At 40.6% G+C, this 16935-nt stretch overlaps 1 protein-coding gene, 1 non-coding gene and 1 pseudogene across 2 annotated transcripts; 2 read left to right on the forward strand and 1 right to left on the reverse strand.

The window, feature by feature from the left end:
* LOC130707433 (small nucleolar RNA SNORA70) lies at positions 1-131 on the forward strand. Its single transcript, XR_009007328.1, has one exon. It is a non-coding gene; the product is annotated as a small nucleolar RNA SNORA70 (small nucleolar RNA).
* Positions 132-184: 53 nt separating this feature from the next.
* LOC130707297 (60S ribosomal protein L10-like) lies at positions 185-524 on the forward strand. The gene has a single exon (XM_057541169.1). It carries the CDS (start codon positions 189-191, stop codon positions 489-491), a length of 303 nt encoding a protein of 100 aa, XP_057397152.1. The 5' UTR covers positions 185-188; the 3' UTR covers positions 492-524.
* Positions 525-14499: 13975 nt separating this feature from the next.
* Positions 14500-16322, reverse strand: LOC103014174 (serine/threonine-protein kinase PAK 1-like; annotated as a pseudogene).
* Between the last annotated feature and the right edge of the window lie 613 nt (positions 16323-16935).

The raw sequence follows: 16935 nt of genomic DNA on the forward strand, positions 1-16935 counted from the left end.
ATACAGTTAAGCCGACCGTGCTCTTCTCCCCGTGGGGGCCCGGTGCGCAGTGGCTGCAGACAGCAGCCTCCTCGGTAGTGTATGCAGCCTGTTGCCTGTATGGGTTGCCCTAAGGGACCTTGGAGACAGCCCTTTCCAGTGGACATTAACGACTGGCATGCTGTCCCCAATCTAGGCTCCAGACAGGTATGCGTGGTGCCTTTGGAAAGCCCCAGGGCACAGTGGCCAGGGTCCACATTGGCCAGGTCATAATGTCCATCCGCACCAAGCTGCAGAACAAGGAGCATGTGATTGAGGCCCTCCGCAGGGCCAAGTTCAAGTTCCCTGGCCGCCAGAAGATCCACATCTCCAAGAAGTGGGGATTTACTAAGTTTAATGCAGATGAATTTGAAAACATGGTGGCAGAAAAGCGGCTCATCCCAGATGGCTGTGGGGTCAAGTACATCCCTAATTGTGGCCCCCTGGACAAATGGCGGGCCCTGCACTCGTGAGAGCCTTGGCGCTGCCCCCTCCCTACCCATGCCCACCAATAAACCCTACATTCTTGTCCCTGTAAAAAAAAAAAAAAAAAAAAAAATTAGCCAAGATGTCCAGAATAGATAAATATATAGAGACAGAAGGATTAGTGGTTGTCCAGGACTGGGGGAATGGGACATAAATTGGGGGTGGGGGGGGTGGGGCGGGGGGGTGACTGCTAGTGGGTACAGGATTTTTTTTGAAGGATTGAACATGTGCTAAAATTGATTGTGGTGATGATTGCAAAACTCTGTGAATATATAAACACCACTGAATTGTACACTTTAAATAAATGAATTGTATGGTATATGAATTTTATCTCAATGAAGCTGGTTTTTTTTAAAAAATAACTTCCAAGATAATTTAAATGGAAGAATTTCATAGTTTTGCTTACTTTTAAAATTGTTTTAGGGACTTCCCTGGTGGTGCAGTGGTTAAGACTCTGCCTCCCAGGGACTTCCCTGGTGGCGCAGTGGTTAAGAATCCGCCTGCCAATGCAGGAGACAAGGGTTTGAGCCCTGGTCCTGGAAGATCCCACATGCCGCAGAGCAACTAAGCCCGTGTGCCTAGAGCCTGTGCTCCGCTACAAGAGAAGCCACCGCAATTAGAAGCCTGCACACTGCAACAAAGAGTAGCCCCTGCTCGCCGCAACTAGAGAAAGCCTGCACGCAGCAACAAAGACCCAACGCAGCCATAAATAAATAAATAAATAAATAAATAAATAAATAAATAAATTAAAAAAAAAAAAAGAAGAAGAATCTGCCTCCCAATGCAGGGGACTCGGGTTCGATCCCTGGTCAGGGAACTAGATCCCACATGCATGCCACAACTAAGGAGCCCACGAGCCACAACTAAGACCAGGCACAACCAACAATAAATAAATAAAATTAAAAAGTAAATAAAATAAAATTGTTTTAGTTTTACAAAAATTGATTTTAAAAGATACACATTATCACATCTTAACACATTCTAGTTGTGTACTCATATTTACTCTAGATTTCTATGCCCTTAAATATCAGTTTTGATGGTGGTAAATATAAACCAAGTACTGAAATTATAACTCTAGAAAATTCAGTCATTTTAGCTTCAGTAGAAATCTTTTCATGAATTAATAATACTCCATACTTTCATCCCAGTTTTATTGCCATAGAGATGGTGAGAAATGGAGTCAGAATTCTATGGGAAAAAAAGACAATTTACCAATGCAAGTTTCTTTTAACATTACTAAGAAAATTCTAGACTTGGTAAATGATAAAAATCCCAGTCTTATCATATCCTACTTTTCACTGAAAACATTTAAGATAAAATTAAAAGAACAATAATTAATAAATTCATATAAAAACTTTACCCAAAGAGAGAATAATTTTGGTTATTCTAACACAGTCAAACAGTCTTAAGGCAAATAATTATGTTATCACATGTTCTTATTGATGTGCTGCCAATTTCTATCAGCACAGAAGTTAATTTTTTGCCCTTTTGGGTGTAAAGTGATGCTAGAAAAGAGAATTATTAGTATACAAGAGTTTAATCTGTAGTCATATTTTAGTGTTGCTTATTATACTTCATCTTGGAAATGAAAAGCTTGCAACTTTTTTGGCAAATATATTTATGCACACTCATTCTTTCTGATTAGAGCAAATTATTCCTTAAGAAAAATTTTCACTCTGCAAATAAATATGCTTTATTTTCCACTTAGAAATTCAGTGGAAAATTAGACTCTACCATCTGAATGCTAGTTTTCTTTAATTAAATTAAATTAAATTGTTTTTTTACGAATTACGGTTTTAAAATTGCAGCTTTCCCTTTCAGAATGTGAAAGAAGGAAAGAGTTAACTATGTCTTTTCTCCTTTATACGATCTTGATCTTTCGTAAAATCCTCCAATCTTAACTCAGATTCTTATTCTTTAGTTACAGTTGGGTGTGTGCTTTTTTTTTTTAAAGATTTTAATTTAATCATTCGATTCCTTTGGGGAGATGGACTTGAGAATTTATGCAAACACTTTCTTGTTTATCTAGAATATTAATTATATATCTCAAAATATGATATGCAACGTACTAAGGCAATGATGCATATGCACATATAATGAGAGAATCTTCCCTTAAAACTCTACTTCAATTCATATAGGGTTCCCATAACCACCCAAAGCTAGTTGGGGTTTGGACAGACAAAGGTTACTAATAGCTTACCTGTCAAGAGAAACACATACACTTTTTGCTCCATCTTGGAATTTGCCCGGAGGATTTTAAGGCAGGCAACACTAAGTGTGCTGATTATTCTTTTTGCACTTCCACTCCCACCCATTCTCCATCCTCTTCTCTCCCGCTCTGTGTCCTCGAAGGCTGAGCCCTACAGAATGCCCCCATGGGGGCTGGTTTCCCTCTAGGTCTGGCCAGGGCAATGAGAAAAAAGCAGAGGATGGGAGGAAAGAGATGTGGGGTACGGGTTCCCTGCTCGCTCCCTGTTTCAGCACCAACTCTCTGGTAGTCGCTGCTTCCCTCCATGACCATCCAGGAGAAGCAGGGCAGCCCAATCTATACATTTCCAGTTCCCTTTGAGTCCAGAAACTCTATTTCTTGCTCTCGTTCTTCTCTAAGGAAAGTAAGGTCTTCCTATCTTTACTTGTCTAGGTGCCATTGCTTGCTTATTCCCTTACCCCTGCAACACCACTGATAGGAGTCCTATCCTGTGTGAAGGTTCTGATCAAACTCTCGGGCCAGGGACCGGGCATGGATTCTCTCTTCCTGCCTCAACCTGACAGACACAGGAGTCTTCTAAGACTTCCTATTCAGACCTGATTTTTGGTTGATCAATCCTGAATTCATATAGGAAAAGGGGGGAAGAAAACACTCAGGAAGAGAAGAGTTCCTCTGCCACAGCCTGATATGACTGCTTCTCGGTTTGATCTGCCTCATTTCATTGAAAAACACTGCTTTTGCTAACACTGCTTCTACACTTCGGATCCTTACCCAATACACGTGAACGTGTGCATTTTTAGGGTACATAATTCAGTGAATACAGCAGTTTGACACTCAAATTGGAATAGCAGCAAAGACAGGCAACTTCCACTGAAAACCAAAAGAGGTTTCCTGAGTCCTCTTCACTTGTTATATCAGCACACTCCAGTTTTAGGGCTAAAGCAATCTATTCCACCGCCCTCTGTTCAGACTTATGTCCAGGACCGTGGCACCGATCTGTTGGAAAGCACAAGTTTTTCAATTGTGTTTTTGATAATGAGTCTGCTATAAGCACTGCTTTATTTCCTTGCTCAACTGAGGAGAAAAGCCTAGACTCAGAATCTGCTACATTTTTGGATCAACAAAGGAGCTTATCCTATTTAAATAATGGAAAGAATCATTATAATAAAAGCAGTGAGGTCATAGTCAATGTATTAATTACCACAAGTAGGTTAAATAAATTCAAATTACTAAGACAAACGTATTTATTACTTTAAGTGAATAAATGTAATTTTGTATAACAAATATTCTAACACATACAGTTTCTTAAACATGCCTGGAGGTTAACATAACCTGAAGTTCATAGGTTACAATTGTTAACCAAAAATCTTTTATATTTGGAAGCTGCATATCACAGAAGATTTCCTTATAAATGTTAATGACATTTATAAAGAAATATAATTGGTTTAAAAGAGACAAAATTGGCACAAAGTTAAAGTGGAAGAGCTTTGCTTCTCCTCCCACCCACCCTAGGTTGAAGGTTATTTGTACATCATGTTCTTAAAACCACTTATGCACTTTTTTTAAAAAAAGGCATGTGTGTTTGATTCGAATAAGAAATGCATACACGTGTTAGTAAATTCAAAGGGAACAAAAGGATATCTAGGGAATAGAATGTTTCTCTCCCACCCCTATATCCTGGTCACCAAGTTCCCCTCCTCTGAAGCAATGAATGGTACCAGTTTCCCGTATATTTTTCAGAAATACTCAGTGCATAAGCAAGCATGTACCTGTATTTTTGTTTTGTTTTGTTCTGCATGAAAGGAGCCATACTGAAATTTTTTTTGTGCAGTTTGCTTTGTCCACTTTTTATATCTTATGAGATATAGATTGTTCCATATCAGTATAGAGCTGGCTCATTTTTTTAAAACAGAAGATAAAGTGTTAAAAGACATAGATGTACCACAACTTAGGCTATTTTTTAAGACCTTTCTTGTTTTGGGTATCCTGTGCTAGCTATTCATCAACACTTTATTTTTCCTTCACCTTTTATTTACTGTTCACCTTCTTGATTTATTTGTTTGTTTTCACTTATATAGTGGAAAAGGTAAGAACAAATGTGATGATGATGATGACATAAGGATATAGGAGGGTGAAGAGACAATTTGCTTTCATGAGGATTTTTCAGTGGTGTACTGGGAAGTGTGATTTAACAATAAGTTTTCCAGGGAGAAAAAGCCCTGCTTGGTGGCATTTGCTGATCATTGTATCATAGTCAGTTTCAAGCTACCAATGTGATGCCACTGAACCCAGAGTTGGGAAGAGATACGCACCATTCTATAGTATTTTTACTGAACAGATACAAGAGAATTAACCTCATCATTATAGATAATAGTAAAATGATTAGGAAGTGATGGGTTTTAAAATATGTATTACTTTTGTTTTGGTATAATTTAACTAATACACCTATACTTACATAGCTTAATTTTGAATAACAGCTTGTTAACGTCTAACAATTGGCTTACAAAATTCCTGAGAATATTACAATCAGCTCTCATGAGCTGGTATGCACCAGCTCTCGCACGCCTCTAATTGTGTTTATCCTCATTGAACAGGTACCCACATTAGCATATGTCTAAAGATATCTTCTCTTGACTCATAATCATCTCAAATTTAATATGTCCAAAAGCAAAATCCTGATTACCCTCTATCCTCAAACCCCTTTCTTCCAATTGCTCCAGTCAGAAACCTTGGAATCATCCTTGACTCTTTTCTTTCATACACACTACATCTAATCTGCCTGTAAATCCTGTTGGCTCTACTTTCACAATATGTCCAGTATCCAACCACTTCTCATCACCTTCACTGACACCACCTTGGTCCCTCTTGTATGCCAACACCTAGGATGTTGTCTAGCACATAACTAAAACTGAACAAATATTCATTGAATGAATAGAAGTATGAATGCAAGGCAGAATATTTTGAAAAAAAGTAATCTCATTTTTATATGGTTTAACTTTCCTTTGTCATTACCCAATCAAAAATCTGCAATGGGCCCTTATTTTCTAGAAAACTGTTTGCAATTTGTAAGCCAGTGACTTTTCACAAATCCACATACGCACCAAACATTATAATATGTCTGGTAACAGATGAACAACCATTTTTTCCCTATGTCTGTAGATGCTTTGATGGTAAGTAGAACACAAATTTATTTTAAAATACTATTAAATTTATCGTACCTTTTTTGTCATTATACAGTTTTTCAGAAAAATCCCAAAAGTATGATTACCAAGGAGTCCTTGTACTGGAAAAAAAAAAGAAAAAGAAAAAGAAAAAGCTAACCTAGGGGAAGAAGTCCAAAATCAATTGCATTTAATTTTAAAACTCACTAATTAAAATTGTGCTGGGTGATACTCATAGTACAAAGAGGTGTGCCTGACTTTTTGAGTGATAACAACATGAATAGGACATATCCTTGGTCCTATAAGAATTTTAATCTACTTGGGAGATAGACACAATTCAAAATAATTCTACCATGAGTTCTACTGTGAAAAGAATACAAAGTACTATGAGGCTATCTGAAAAAGAGATCAATTCTACCTAGAGGAAAAAGGCTTATCATCAGAAGAGGTGGAGACAGTCTGAGCTGGGCCTTAAAGGCTGGCTAGCTAGAAGGTAGAAACACATTCCAGGCAAAGGGAAAAGGTTGAGTTAAAGAATGGGCATGAAAGTGAAGAGTGTACTCAGAGAGGCCCTGTAGAATGGTTTTTATGGCTGAAGGTATATAATTGTAAGGTGTGGAATGGTAGGATAAGCTAGAGAGATAAGTTGCAGTCAAATTGCTGTGGGCTAGGCTGATGAATTTGGTCTTTGTTCTGCAAGTGAAAAGCAGCCATTAAAGTTTTTCAATTGCATTCAACAAATATCTATAAGTACCTAATATGTAACTAGCCATGATCCAGGTACTAGAGATGCAGTGGCCACCAAGAGAGATAAGATATTGTCTACCCTCAGCCTTTGAGCAAGAGAATGATGTCACCTGATCTATATTTTTGGAAGATAAATCCACAGAAAAGATTGACTAATTTCTTAGTTTTGCAGTCACTTGTAAGAGGAAATTATTTTGGACAGATAAAATATATTCACTATAAACAATTCCCCTCACCTATAATTCCCTCCAACCCCTTTTATAGGGAAGATAGAGTCAAAAAAAGAGTTTTTTCTTATAGAGAGGGATGAGGAGCAGGAGGCTTGTTATGAGTTGAATTGTGTCCTCTGAAAATTAATATGTAGAAGTTCTACTCTCAATAGCTCAGAATGTGACCTTATTTGGAAATAGGGTCACTGCAAATGTAATTAGTTAAGATGAGTCCATTTAGGGTGGACCCTAATTCAGTATGACTTGAGTCCTCATAAAAAGGGAAATTTGGATGGAGATGCACACCGGGAGAACGCCATGTGAAGGTGAAAGCTGAGATTAGGGTAATGCTTCTACAAGACAAGGAATGTCAAAGATAGCCAGCAAACCACCAGAAGCGAAATCCATGGACCAGAGTCCCCATCACAGCCCTGAGAAGGAACTAGTCCTACCCATACCTTGATCTTGGAGCTCTAGCCTCTAGAACTGTGAGACAATAAATTTCTGTTCTTTAAACCACCCAGTTTGTGGTATTTATGTCAGTTCTTGAAAGCTTATAGAAGGATGAAGGCTATAATGTTCCACATTAGAAAAGGAATAGAGAAAGATCTCTGTTGGCTTGGTGAAATCAGAGTGGTGAAGGCTGAGTCTGTAAAGCTGGACAGGGTTCTTGAAAGGTAAAGGGGAAGACAACACACTAAAAAGGAACTTTGAGGGGAAGAATAGAAAAGTCTAATAGGAATGTTCAATAAAACTTTGCTGTGTGGTATGTGATGTCATTCTCTTCTTCAGCTCCCCCGAAAGCATTCAGTAAAATCTACATTATTCACTTTCTTAGGTGATTTAGATTTGAACTTTTAGATGAAGCAAAAACCATGTTCACCTGGTTCAAGGTGAACAGTCAATGACAAGGTTTCCCACTGAGCCCTCTCATAACTACAACAGAGCCTCATTCATTTCAGAGATATTGATTAAGCACCAACTCTGAGTCAGGCACAGTGTCAGGTATGTAGAATTCAGTAATAAACAAGATAGGCACAATCCCTGCCCTCATGGAGCTTAAAATCTAGTGAGAAAGAGACAATAGGGACTTCCCTGGCGGTCCAGTGGTTAAGACTCTGTGCTTCCAATGCAGGGGGCACAGGTTCAATCCCTGGTTGGGGAACTAAGATCCCACATGCTGTGCTGTGCGGCCAAAACATTAAAAAAAAAAAAAAAAGATAGACAATAAATAATTCATCATGTTTCTATTAAAATTACTATTGGTTTGTGTAGTTTCACTTATACAAGTAGTATGTGTAAAGGCAAAGTATAGGACACTGTAATAATACGTAGCCTAGGGACTTCCTTTGTGGTCCATTGGTTAAGAATCCGTCTTGCAATGCAGGGGACGACAGTTCGATCCCTGGTCTTGGAACTAAGATCCCACATGCTGTGGGGCAAGTAAGCCCACGCACCACAACTATAGAGCCCACGCGCTCTGGAGCCTGTGCACCACAACTAGAGAGAAGCCTGCGCGCCGCAATGAAGAGCCTGTGCCCCGCAATGAAAGATCCTGCATGCCGCAACTAAGACCCCACGCAGCCAAAAATAAATAAATTAATTAAAATAATAATAATAATAATAATAATATGTTGTCTAACCTAGGCTGGCGAGCCGCTAAAGCTGAGACTTGAAGGTTGAGGAGGAAGTAGCTGGCAGTGGTAGCCTGGGGAGGGCTGGGGGTGGTAATGAAGATTTTCCCACACAGATGGAAACAGTGATACTCTGAAGGATCACAGAGCTTGGTTTATTTGACAAACAGCAAGCAGGTCATTGAGTTTGAAACTCAGTGGGGAAGGCAGAGAAAGGTAGAAAATGAAGCTGGAGAGGTGAGTGCCAGATCATGCAGAAATTTGTAGGATTTTAAATTTTATCAGAAGAGCAATTGCAAACCATTAAGAAATTCAAACAGGTCAAGGATACCATCAAATTTCAATTTTAAAAATTCTATTGTCCACAGAATTGGGGAAGTGGGACTGAGGAAGAGGGAAGAGAAAGAGGGGAGAGGAGGGACATGACCACTGTTGGCTTCTGCTTTAGGTTATTTGAGGAAACCCCACAGCCTCCTTGTGTTCTGCCTACATGGGGATTGCTGCTTCCCATGCCAGCCATGCTGTAAGATGCTGAAGAAACTCCTTGGTTGTTCTCTTTGGAGAAAGTAGAAACAAGGTAAATATATTAAAGAGTGAGATCTTTCTTGTAAAGTCTCCTTATTCTCCTTTGTGTTTTCTTTCCACACCTAGGTCGTGATGTATGCCATTTCATTTTCATTGACTGGAGAGCATTGCTTATTAGACTCAGATCCACTTGCCTTTGGTAAGGACAAACAGATGATGTTCATTTATTTTTTATTATACCCTTATTGATGTTCCTTCCATTTGCCTTCTTTATTTTTTTCAAGGTTTGATTCTAGGGGCTTCCCTGGTGGCGCAGCGGTTAAGAATCCGCCTGCCAATGCAGGGGACACATGTTTGAGCCCTGGTCCAGGAAGATCCCACATGCCGTGGAGCAACTAAGCCCGTGCGCCACAACTACTGAGCCTGCACTCTAGAGCCTGTGAGCCACAACTACTGAGCCCACGTGCCACAACTACTAAAGCCCGCGTGTTGCTCTGCAACAAGAGAAGCCACCGCAGTGAGAAGCCCACGCACCGCGACGAAGAGTAGCCCCCACTTGACGCAACTAAAGAATGCCCTAGTGCAGCAAGGAAGACCCAATGCAGTCAAAAATAAATAAATTAACTAATTAATTTTTTTAAAAAAGAAAAAAAAAAGATTTGATTCTACATAGAGCATTATTTAAAAACAAAAAAACTTCAAAGCAATAACTTTTGCAAACGTGGCAATTTTTCTTTAAAAAATTCTAAATGTTTACATTTGTTCTCTGTGCTGACTTGCAACATGTTTCAGATTCAAAAGAAGGTCATATCCACAGTTTATCTGGACTATAAAGAAGATTATAAAACTAGCAACACTCTTAAGAGATACTTGTTATCTATTTGCTGTATGGACATAACATGCTCCCTCAACCTCATATTTGACCCTAGTCAATATTTTAGTTGTCTGAGGGTATCAAAGAATCAAGACTTAAAAAAAAAAACTCATGTTTTCTCAATACTTAAAAGTTTATCTAATGTTTCTAGAAATGTGTGAAGGATGAGATATGAAAAGGAGTATGCACTTTCCCCAAGCCTAATTTTGACAGCTTAAAAAAAGAGAAGCGTCTTATAAAACATTATTTAGACTGAAAAGGAATCCAAACAAACCTTCAAGCCATCCGTCTGCACTTTAAACCTCTAATCTAGCCAAGGACTTGAGATTTTATGCTTCCTTTGTTGTGAAGCTAAATATTATGGGATGTAATATTATGGGATGTAATGTACCTGACTCAAACCTTCATTTCCATTTACATGGAATTTGAAAAAGGAAACTAAATTGATGTTTTATTTGCCACACTCTAAGGAACATTGCATGTACCAGCAAACTGCCGGTCACCTAAGATAAGAGTAAGAACTTTATTTCTCCATTCAATTATCAATATATTAGTATCTGCTAAATTCTCAACTCCCAAGTTTAGGAACAATGTCTGTCTTTTTTTTTTTTGGCTTTGCCACGCAGCATGTGGGGATCTTAGTTACCCGACCAGGGATCCAACCCCTGCCCCCTGCAGTGGAAACGCAGAGTCCTAACCACTGGACCACCAGGTAATTCCCTAGGAACAATGTCTGTCTTGCTCGTCACAGCTCACCTACCATTTAAGAAAGTGCTGGCACATAGTAAACCCTCAACAGATATTTGTGAAATGAATAGCTGCATAACATAACATAATTAATTATTATGTTAATAGTTTTAACATAACCCATTATTATATATTTTTTTGTATATAGTTCTTCACTCCAAAACATTGCCATCTACCTGCCTAATCTACTAGCGCATATTATTCCCCATTGTTGAACCCACATAAAGAAATTATTCAGCTTTTAGGGACTTCTCTAGTGGTCCAGTGAGTAAGACTCCGCGCTCCCAATGCAGGGGGCCCGGGTTTGATCCCTGGTCAGGGAACTAGATCCTGCGTGCATGCCGCAACTAAGAAGTCCGAATGCCACAACTAAGACCCAGCACAGCCAAAATAAAGAAATAAATATTTTAAAAAACACATTTAAAATAAATTACTCAGCTTTGAAATAACTCCTTAAAGCCTCTGAGAAGTTCTAACTCTGTGGATCTATAGATTTCACAATTACTAAAGTATCTATTTCTTTGAACAAGCATAGTTCCCTTTGAACTGAATTCCCCATCTAAAGTGTACAAGCCTTTCTGGTCAAAGAATTATTATTTCAGCACACACACAAAAATTAACAGCATAAAGATGATTTTAAATGACAGAATATCAACATCAAAATTCTCAAGATGAAACAAGAGAAAAAGCCATGTGCCTGACAAATGTTAAAGGGCTATGATTAAAAACAAATGATAAACTCAAGGTTTTGTGAAGTCATCCAAAATCAGAACTGAGACTATAAACTTATTTAGATATCTTTATTATCTTACAATGTGCCAGAAGGACTTAAACGACTCCCCAGAGTATTAGACGCATACTTCCTTGAGCACTGCTTTGAGTAGCACTGATGTATTATAGCACTGTTGTCTCCGAAGTATTTCATATTAAAACCTGTGTGTGTGTGTGTGTGTGTGTGTAAAACACATGGAATATTGCTTTGGTAGGCATATTTCTCCTGATGAGTCAATTGTAATACATCATCATATGCCCTACTTACTTTGCCTCCATTTGCGTGGGCATGCCAAACTCTTTCTTTTCTTGAGCATGGTAAAAGTGAAGACAGGAATTCCCTGGCAGTCCAGTGGTTAGGACTTGGTGCTTTCACTGCCTTGGCCCGGGTTCAATCCCTGGTTGGGGAATTAAGATCTTGCAAGCTGTGTGGTGTGGCCAAAAGAAAAGTGAAGCCAAAAATTGGGAGTGAGCCTTTATTTCATATTCTGGTGAATAGTTTCAGCCCATTGTCACTGATAAAAGATGTGCACATTGTAGTACTGGAAGTGATCCCATTGACTCATCAGGAGAAATATACCTACCAGAGCTGTACTCATTTGGATATTAAAATACTTGAGGAGGAAGAGCACATTTTAGGAACTAGTGGAAGAAATAAATGACAAATAGCAGAACCATTTACAGATGGTGATCATTTTTTTTTCTCACTGCAGCTAAGAAGAAATGATCAACGGTTTTATGAACAATGGTTGGAAGACTATAAGTCAGGAGCTTTTCTCAACTCAGGATACTCAAAGAAGATAGACTCAAAATTGTCTCTGCAATGCCCAGAATTTTTTTTTTTTCTCATGGGTTGTGCAAATCTATCCAGTTCTTTTTATCTTTCACTGGTCACATCATCTTTTTTTTTTTTTTTAATAAATTTATTTATTTTTGACTGCACTGGGTCTTCACTGCTGCTCACGGGCCCTCCCCAGTCCCAGCAAGCGGGGGCCACCCTCCGCCGTGGTGTGCAGGCCCCTCACCACGGTGGCCTCTCCCGCTGCGGAGCACGGGCCCCAGGCACGCGGGCTTCCGCAGTTGCGGCACGTGGGCTCAGTAGCTGCGGCCCACAGGCTCCACAGCGCAGGCTCAGCAGGTGTGGCGCACGGGCCCAGCTGCTCTGCGGCATGCGGGATCCTCCCGGACCAGGGCCCAAACCCACATCCCCTGCAATGGCAGGTGGGCTCTCAACCACCGCGCCACCCGGGAAGCCCCCTTTTTTTTTTTTTTAAAATAAATTCATTTATTTATTTATATATTTTTTTGGCTGTGTTGGGTCTTCGCCTCTGTGCGGGGGCTTCCTCCAGTTGCGGCGAGCGGGGACCACTCTTCATCGCGGTGCGCGGGCCTCTCACCGTCGCGGCCTCTCTTGTTGCGGAGCACAGGCTCCAGACGCGCAGGCCCAGCAGTTGTGGCCCACGGGCCCAGTCGCTCCGCGGCATGTGGGATCCTCCCAGACCAGAGCTCGAACCCGTGTCCCCTGCACCGGCAGGCAGACTCCCAACCACTGCGCCACCAGGGAAGCCCTGCCCAGAATATTAATTCCATATAATTATCTGTTTGCAGTTAGCACTCCTCATTCTGTAACTGCATCTCTATGCTAAGAGAGTATGACTACATTTGGCTACTTTAATTTTCAAATTGAATCATCACAGACTATTTAGTTGATTCAATTCAAGCAACAAGTATATTTTGAGGATTAATCTCAAGCCCAGCACTTTTTGAATGCATCAGATATATAAAAGAAAGAAAAGTTTCTTCCCATAGTAGATCAAGAATTCATTGGTGAGATGAGAAATTCACAAAGAAAACAACTAGAAAATAATACAAAAGAGTATATAATTAAGAGCTAAGCCACTTAATGTGAACCACACAATAAATTGTATTTAAATTGAACAAGTCGCAGCATGATTCATGGCAAGGATAGAACATACATTGGTTTGTGAAGTGTGGATAGAATCAGGTATCAGAACGGAGGGTAGAGGTATTTTAGACAGGGAACATGGAAAGTAAAGGCAGAGAAGAGAGAGCCAGCCTGGTGGGTACAACACCATAGTAAAAACAGCTTAGAGGGGCTTCCCTGTTGGCGCAGTGGTTGAGAGTCTGCCTGCCAATGCAGGGGACACGGGTTCGAGCCCTGGTCTGGGAAGATCCCACATGCCGCGGGAAGATCCCACATGCCGCAGAGCAACTAGGCCCGTGAGCCACAATTACTGAGCCTGCGCGTCTGGAGCCTGTGCTCCGCAACAAGAGAGGCCGCGATAGTGAGAGGCCCGCGCACCGCGATGAAGAGTGGCCCTCGCTTGCCGCAACTGGAGAAAGCCCTTGCACAGAAACGAAGACCCAACACAGCCATAAAAAATAAATAAAATAAAATAAATAAATTTAAAAAAAAAACAAAAACAAACAAACAAAAAAAAACAGCTTAGAGAAGAGCTTGTCTAAAGCATTGCATTAGTGCTGTTTGAAATCATATTAGTTATGCAACTTCTGTCCCCCAAGGAACCCCATTCCCAAGGATCAGGACTTGCTTTTAATGACCAGTGTTATGTAGTCTTGGCTTTAGGTTACAAGCATCTGAAGGGTTCAAGCAATACTGCCTTACTTGCTGTAGAACCATGCCTAAATCCAGTGAGATGAATAGTGACTTACTTTTTCAATATGCTTAATAAGGTCTAGGTTCCCAGACAGTAAAAACAATTCTCCAAACTTTTGTAATATGGGTTGAAATGTACCCAATACTACTTAGATGTACAGCAGATTATACATTTCTTTATTTCAAATAATCTCATCTTGTCCTTGAGTTCCCCACTGCCACTGATAATTGAAGAAAAACTTAGTCTCTAGATAAAATTAGAAAACCATAATTCAAAAAGGCACATGCACTCCAATGTTCACTGCAGCACTATTTACAACAGCCAGGTTATGGAAGCAACCTAAATGTCCATCAACAGAAGAACGGATAAAGAAGATGTGGTACATATACCACATCTTCTTTTTTTTTTTCTCTTTTTTTTCCAAAATGAGCATTTATTTCACAGAAGCCTTGGCACAAAGAGGCTGGGGGGATGTGGTTTTAGTGATTGTTCTTGGTTGCCTCCTTTGCTGCAGCAATCAGGGGAGTGAGGCTGGAGAGGGGCTTGGCAATCTTCAGGAACTGATGCTGCAGCACCTCTTTAGCTGAACCTCTCTTCTCCACATCCATTTCAAGACAGCGGTTCAGAAAGTCTTAGAAGATAGCTGACAGGTTCTCTGGGTTCTGAAGCTCCGGGGTCCCATTGGTGGCGATGAGGTACAAGGCTCTCAGAGAACTTTCACTGAGGTATGGGGGCTCCCCTTCAATCATTTCGATGGCCATGATGCCCAGGGACCAACGTCAACCTTAGGCCCATAGGCCTTCCATGTCACAACCTCTGGTGCCATCCAGTACGGTGTTCCCCCCATGGTGCTCCGTTTGCTCTGCTCTGGGGTGATCTGGCCACAGAATCCAATATCAGTTAGCTTGACAGAGCCATCCATTCCCAACAGGATGTTTTCACTCTTGATGTCTCTATGAATAACTTGGTTCGAAGGCAGAAACTCCAAAGCCTGCAGGCACTCACGGCACACAGCTGCAATCTGGCCTTCATCCATGCAGGGTTCTGTTACCACGTCTGTCAAAGGACAATAGAATATTACTCGGCCATAAAAAGGAACGAAATTGGGTCATTTGTAGAGATGTGGATGGAGCTAGAGAGGGTCATACAGAGTGAAGTAAGTCAGAAAGAGAAAAACAAATATCGTATATTAACGCATATATGTGGAATCTAGAAAAATGGTACAGATGAACTGGTTTGCAGGGCAGAAATAGAGACACAGATGGAGAGAACAAACGTATGGACACCAAGGGGGGAAACAGGGGGTGGGGGGAAGGGGGGCTTGGGATGAATTGGGAGATTGGGATTGACATACATACACTAATATGTATAGAATAGATAACTAATAAGAGCCTGCTGTACACTTCACTGTACAGTAGAACACATCATTGTAAAACAACTATACCCCAATTAAAAAAAAAAAAAAAAGAGACCCCAGAGAGCTCCCTGCTCCTTTCACCATGTGAGGACACAGCAAAGAGATGGCCAAGTATGAACCAGGCAGTGGGCTCGCACCAGGCACTGGATTTGTCAGGGCCTTACTCTTGGACTTCTCATCCTCTAGAACTGTGAGAAATAAAATTCTCTTGTTTATAAAAAAAAAAAAAAAAAAAAAAAAAAAAGAACTGTTACCTCCAGTTAAAAGTCTCTTAATCAATCCATAATTTTAACTTCCTATCAAAGACATTTCTTAACAGCCAGAGGGGTCTCCTCTCCCCCCTCTTCCTTGCCAAGATTGTTGCTGAGTAGAGAAGGAAGCGTCTATGGATTAATGATGGCGGGAAGAAGGGCCTTTAGTCTACCTCCTATGCTCTTGATCTGTGCCATCCAATACAATAGTCACTAGCCATGGGTGGCTACTGAGCACTGGAAATGCGGATGGGCCACATGGAGCTGTGCGGTAAATGTAAAATACGTACTGGCTTTCCAAGGTGTAGTACCCAAAAGCATATATAACTATCTCCTTAATATTTTATATTGATTTCAAGTTAAAATGAAAATATTTTGGCTTATATTGGGTTAAATAAATACGTTAACTATTCAAATTAATTTCATCTATTTTTAACTTTTTTAACGTGGCCGCTCGAAAACTGTAAATTGTATGTGTAGCTTGCATTATAGTTCCATTGGACTGGGCCGCTCTGGGTCTTCTCCTACCTCCAGTGTAGTGCGGCGACTCTGTGTCCTCAGTCATCAGCCCTGGCATCTGCTGAGGAGTGTCTGGTCCTGCACGGTAACTACTAATGATGGTTACTGGGCCCATCGCGGGGACAATCCTCCAGGTGTAAGTCCTTCACCAGCTACAGCTTTCTTTTCCCAGCCCAAGCCACTTTGATCTTTCAGTCTGTGATACTGTGATTTATAATAAGAAATACGTATTTGTTCTTTGTCCTGTTTCTGGCACAGAGCTCCTAAAACCCTTGGAATTTCCTCTGACAAGAGCAGATACAGGTGTGTCTTGTTATGTTAATGAGGTGACTTGGGGAAAGCACTGAAGGGTGGGGCTGGTTGCCCGGGAACCAACCTTGTGAGTAGAGGGTTGGAATTCTCAGTCCCACCCCGCTGACCTTCCCCTAGAGGCTGGAATTTGAATCAATCACCAATGACTAATGATTGAATCAATCATGCCTGTGTAATGAAGCATCCACTAAAGCCCCAAAGGACAGGGTTTAAAAACCTTCTGGGTTGGTGAACAGGTGGAGATTTGGAAAGCGTAGTGGGCTCAGAGAGGGCATGGGCTCTCCGAGCCATTTCCCCATAACTTTCCCTATGCATTTCTTCCATCTGGTTATTCTTAAATTACATCATTTTATAATAAACCAGTAATCTAGTAAGTAAAATGCTTCTCCGAGTTTCATGTGCTGCTCTAGCAAATT

Source organism: Balaenoptera acutorostrata, chromosome 2, assembly GCF_949987535.1.
Source record: "Balaenoptera acutorostrata chromosome 2, mBalAcu1.1, whole genome shotgun sequence".
In the NCBI taxonomy this organism is placed as follows: Eukaryota; Metazoa; Chordata; class Mammalia; order Artiodactyla; family Balaenopteridae; genus Balaenoptera; species Balaenoptera acutorostrata.

Excerpts from the sequence above, each read along its gene's own strand:
- LOC130707297 (XM_057541169.1), top strand. The coding sequence starts at position 189 with ATGCGTGGTGCCTTTGGAAAGCCCCAGGGCACAGTGGCCAGGGTCCAC.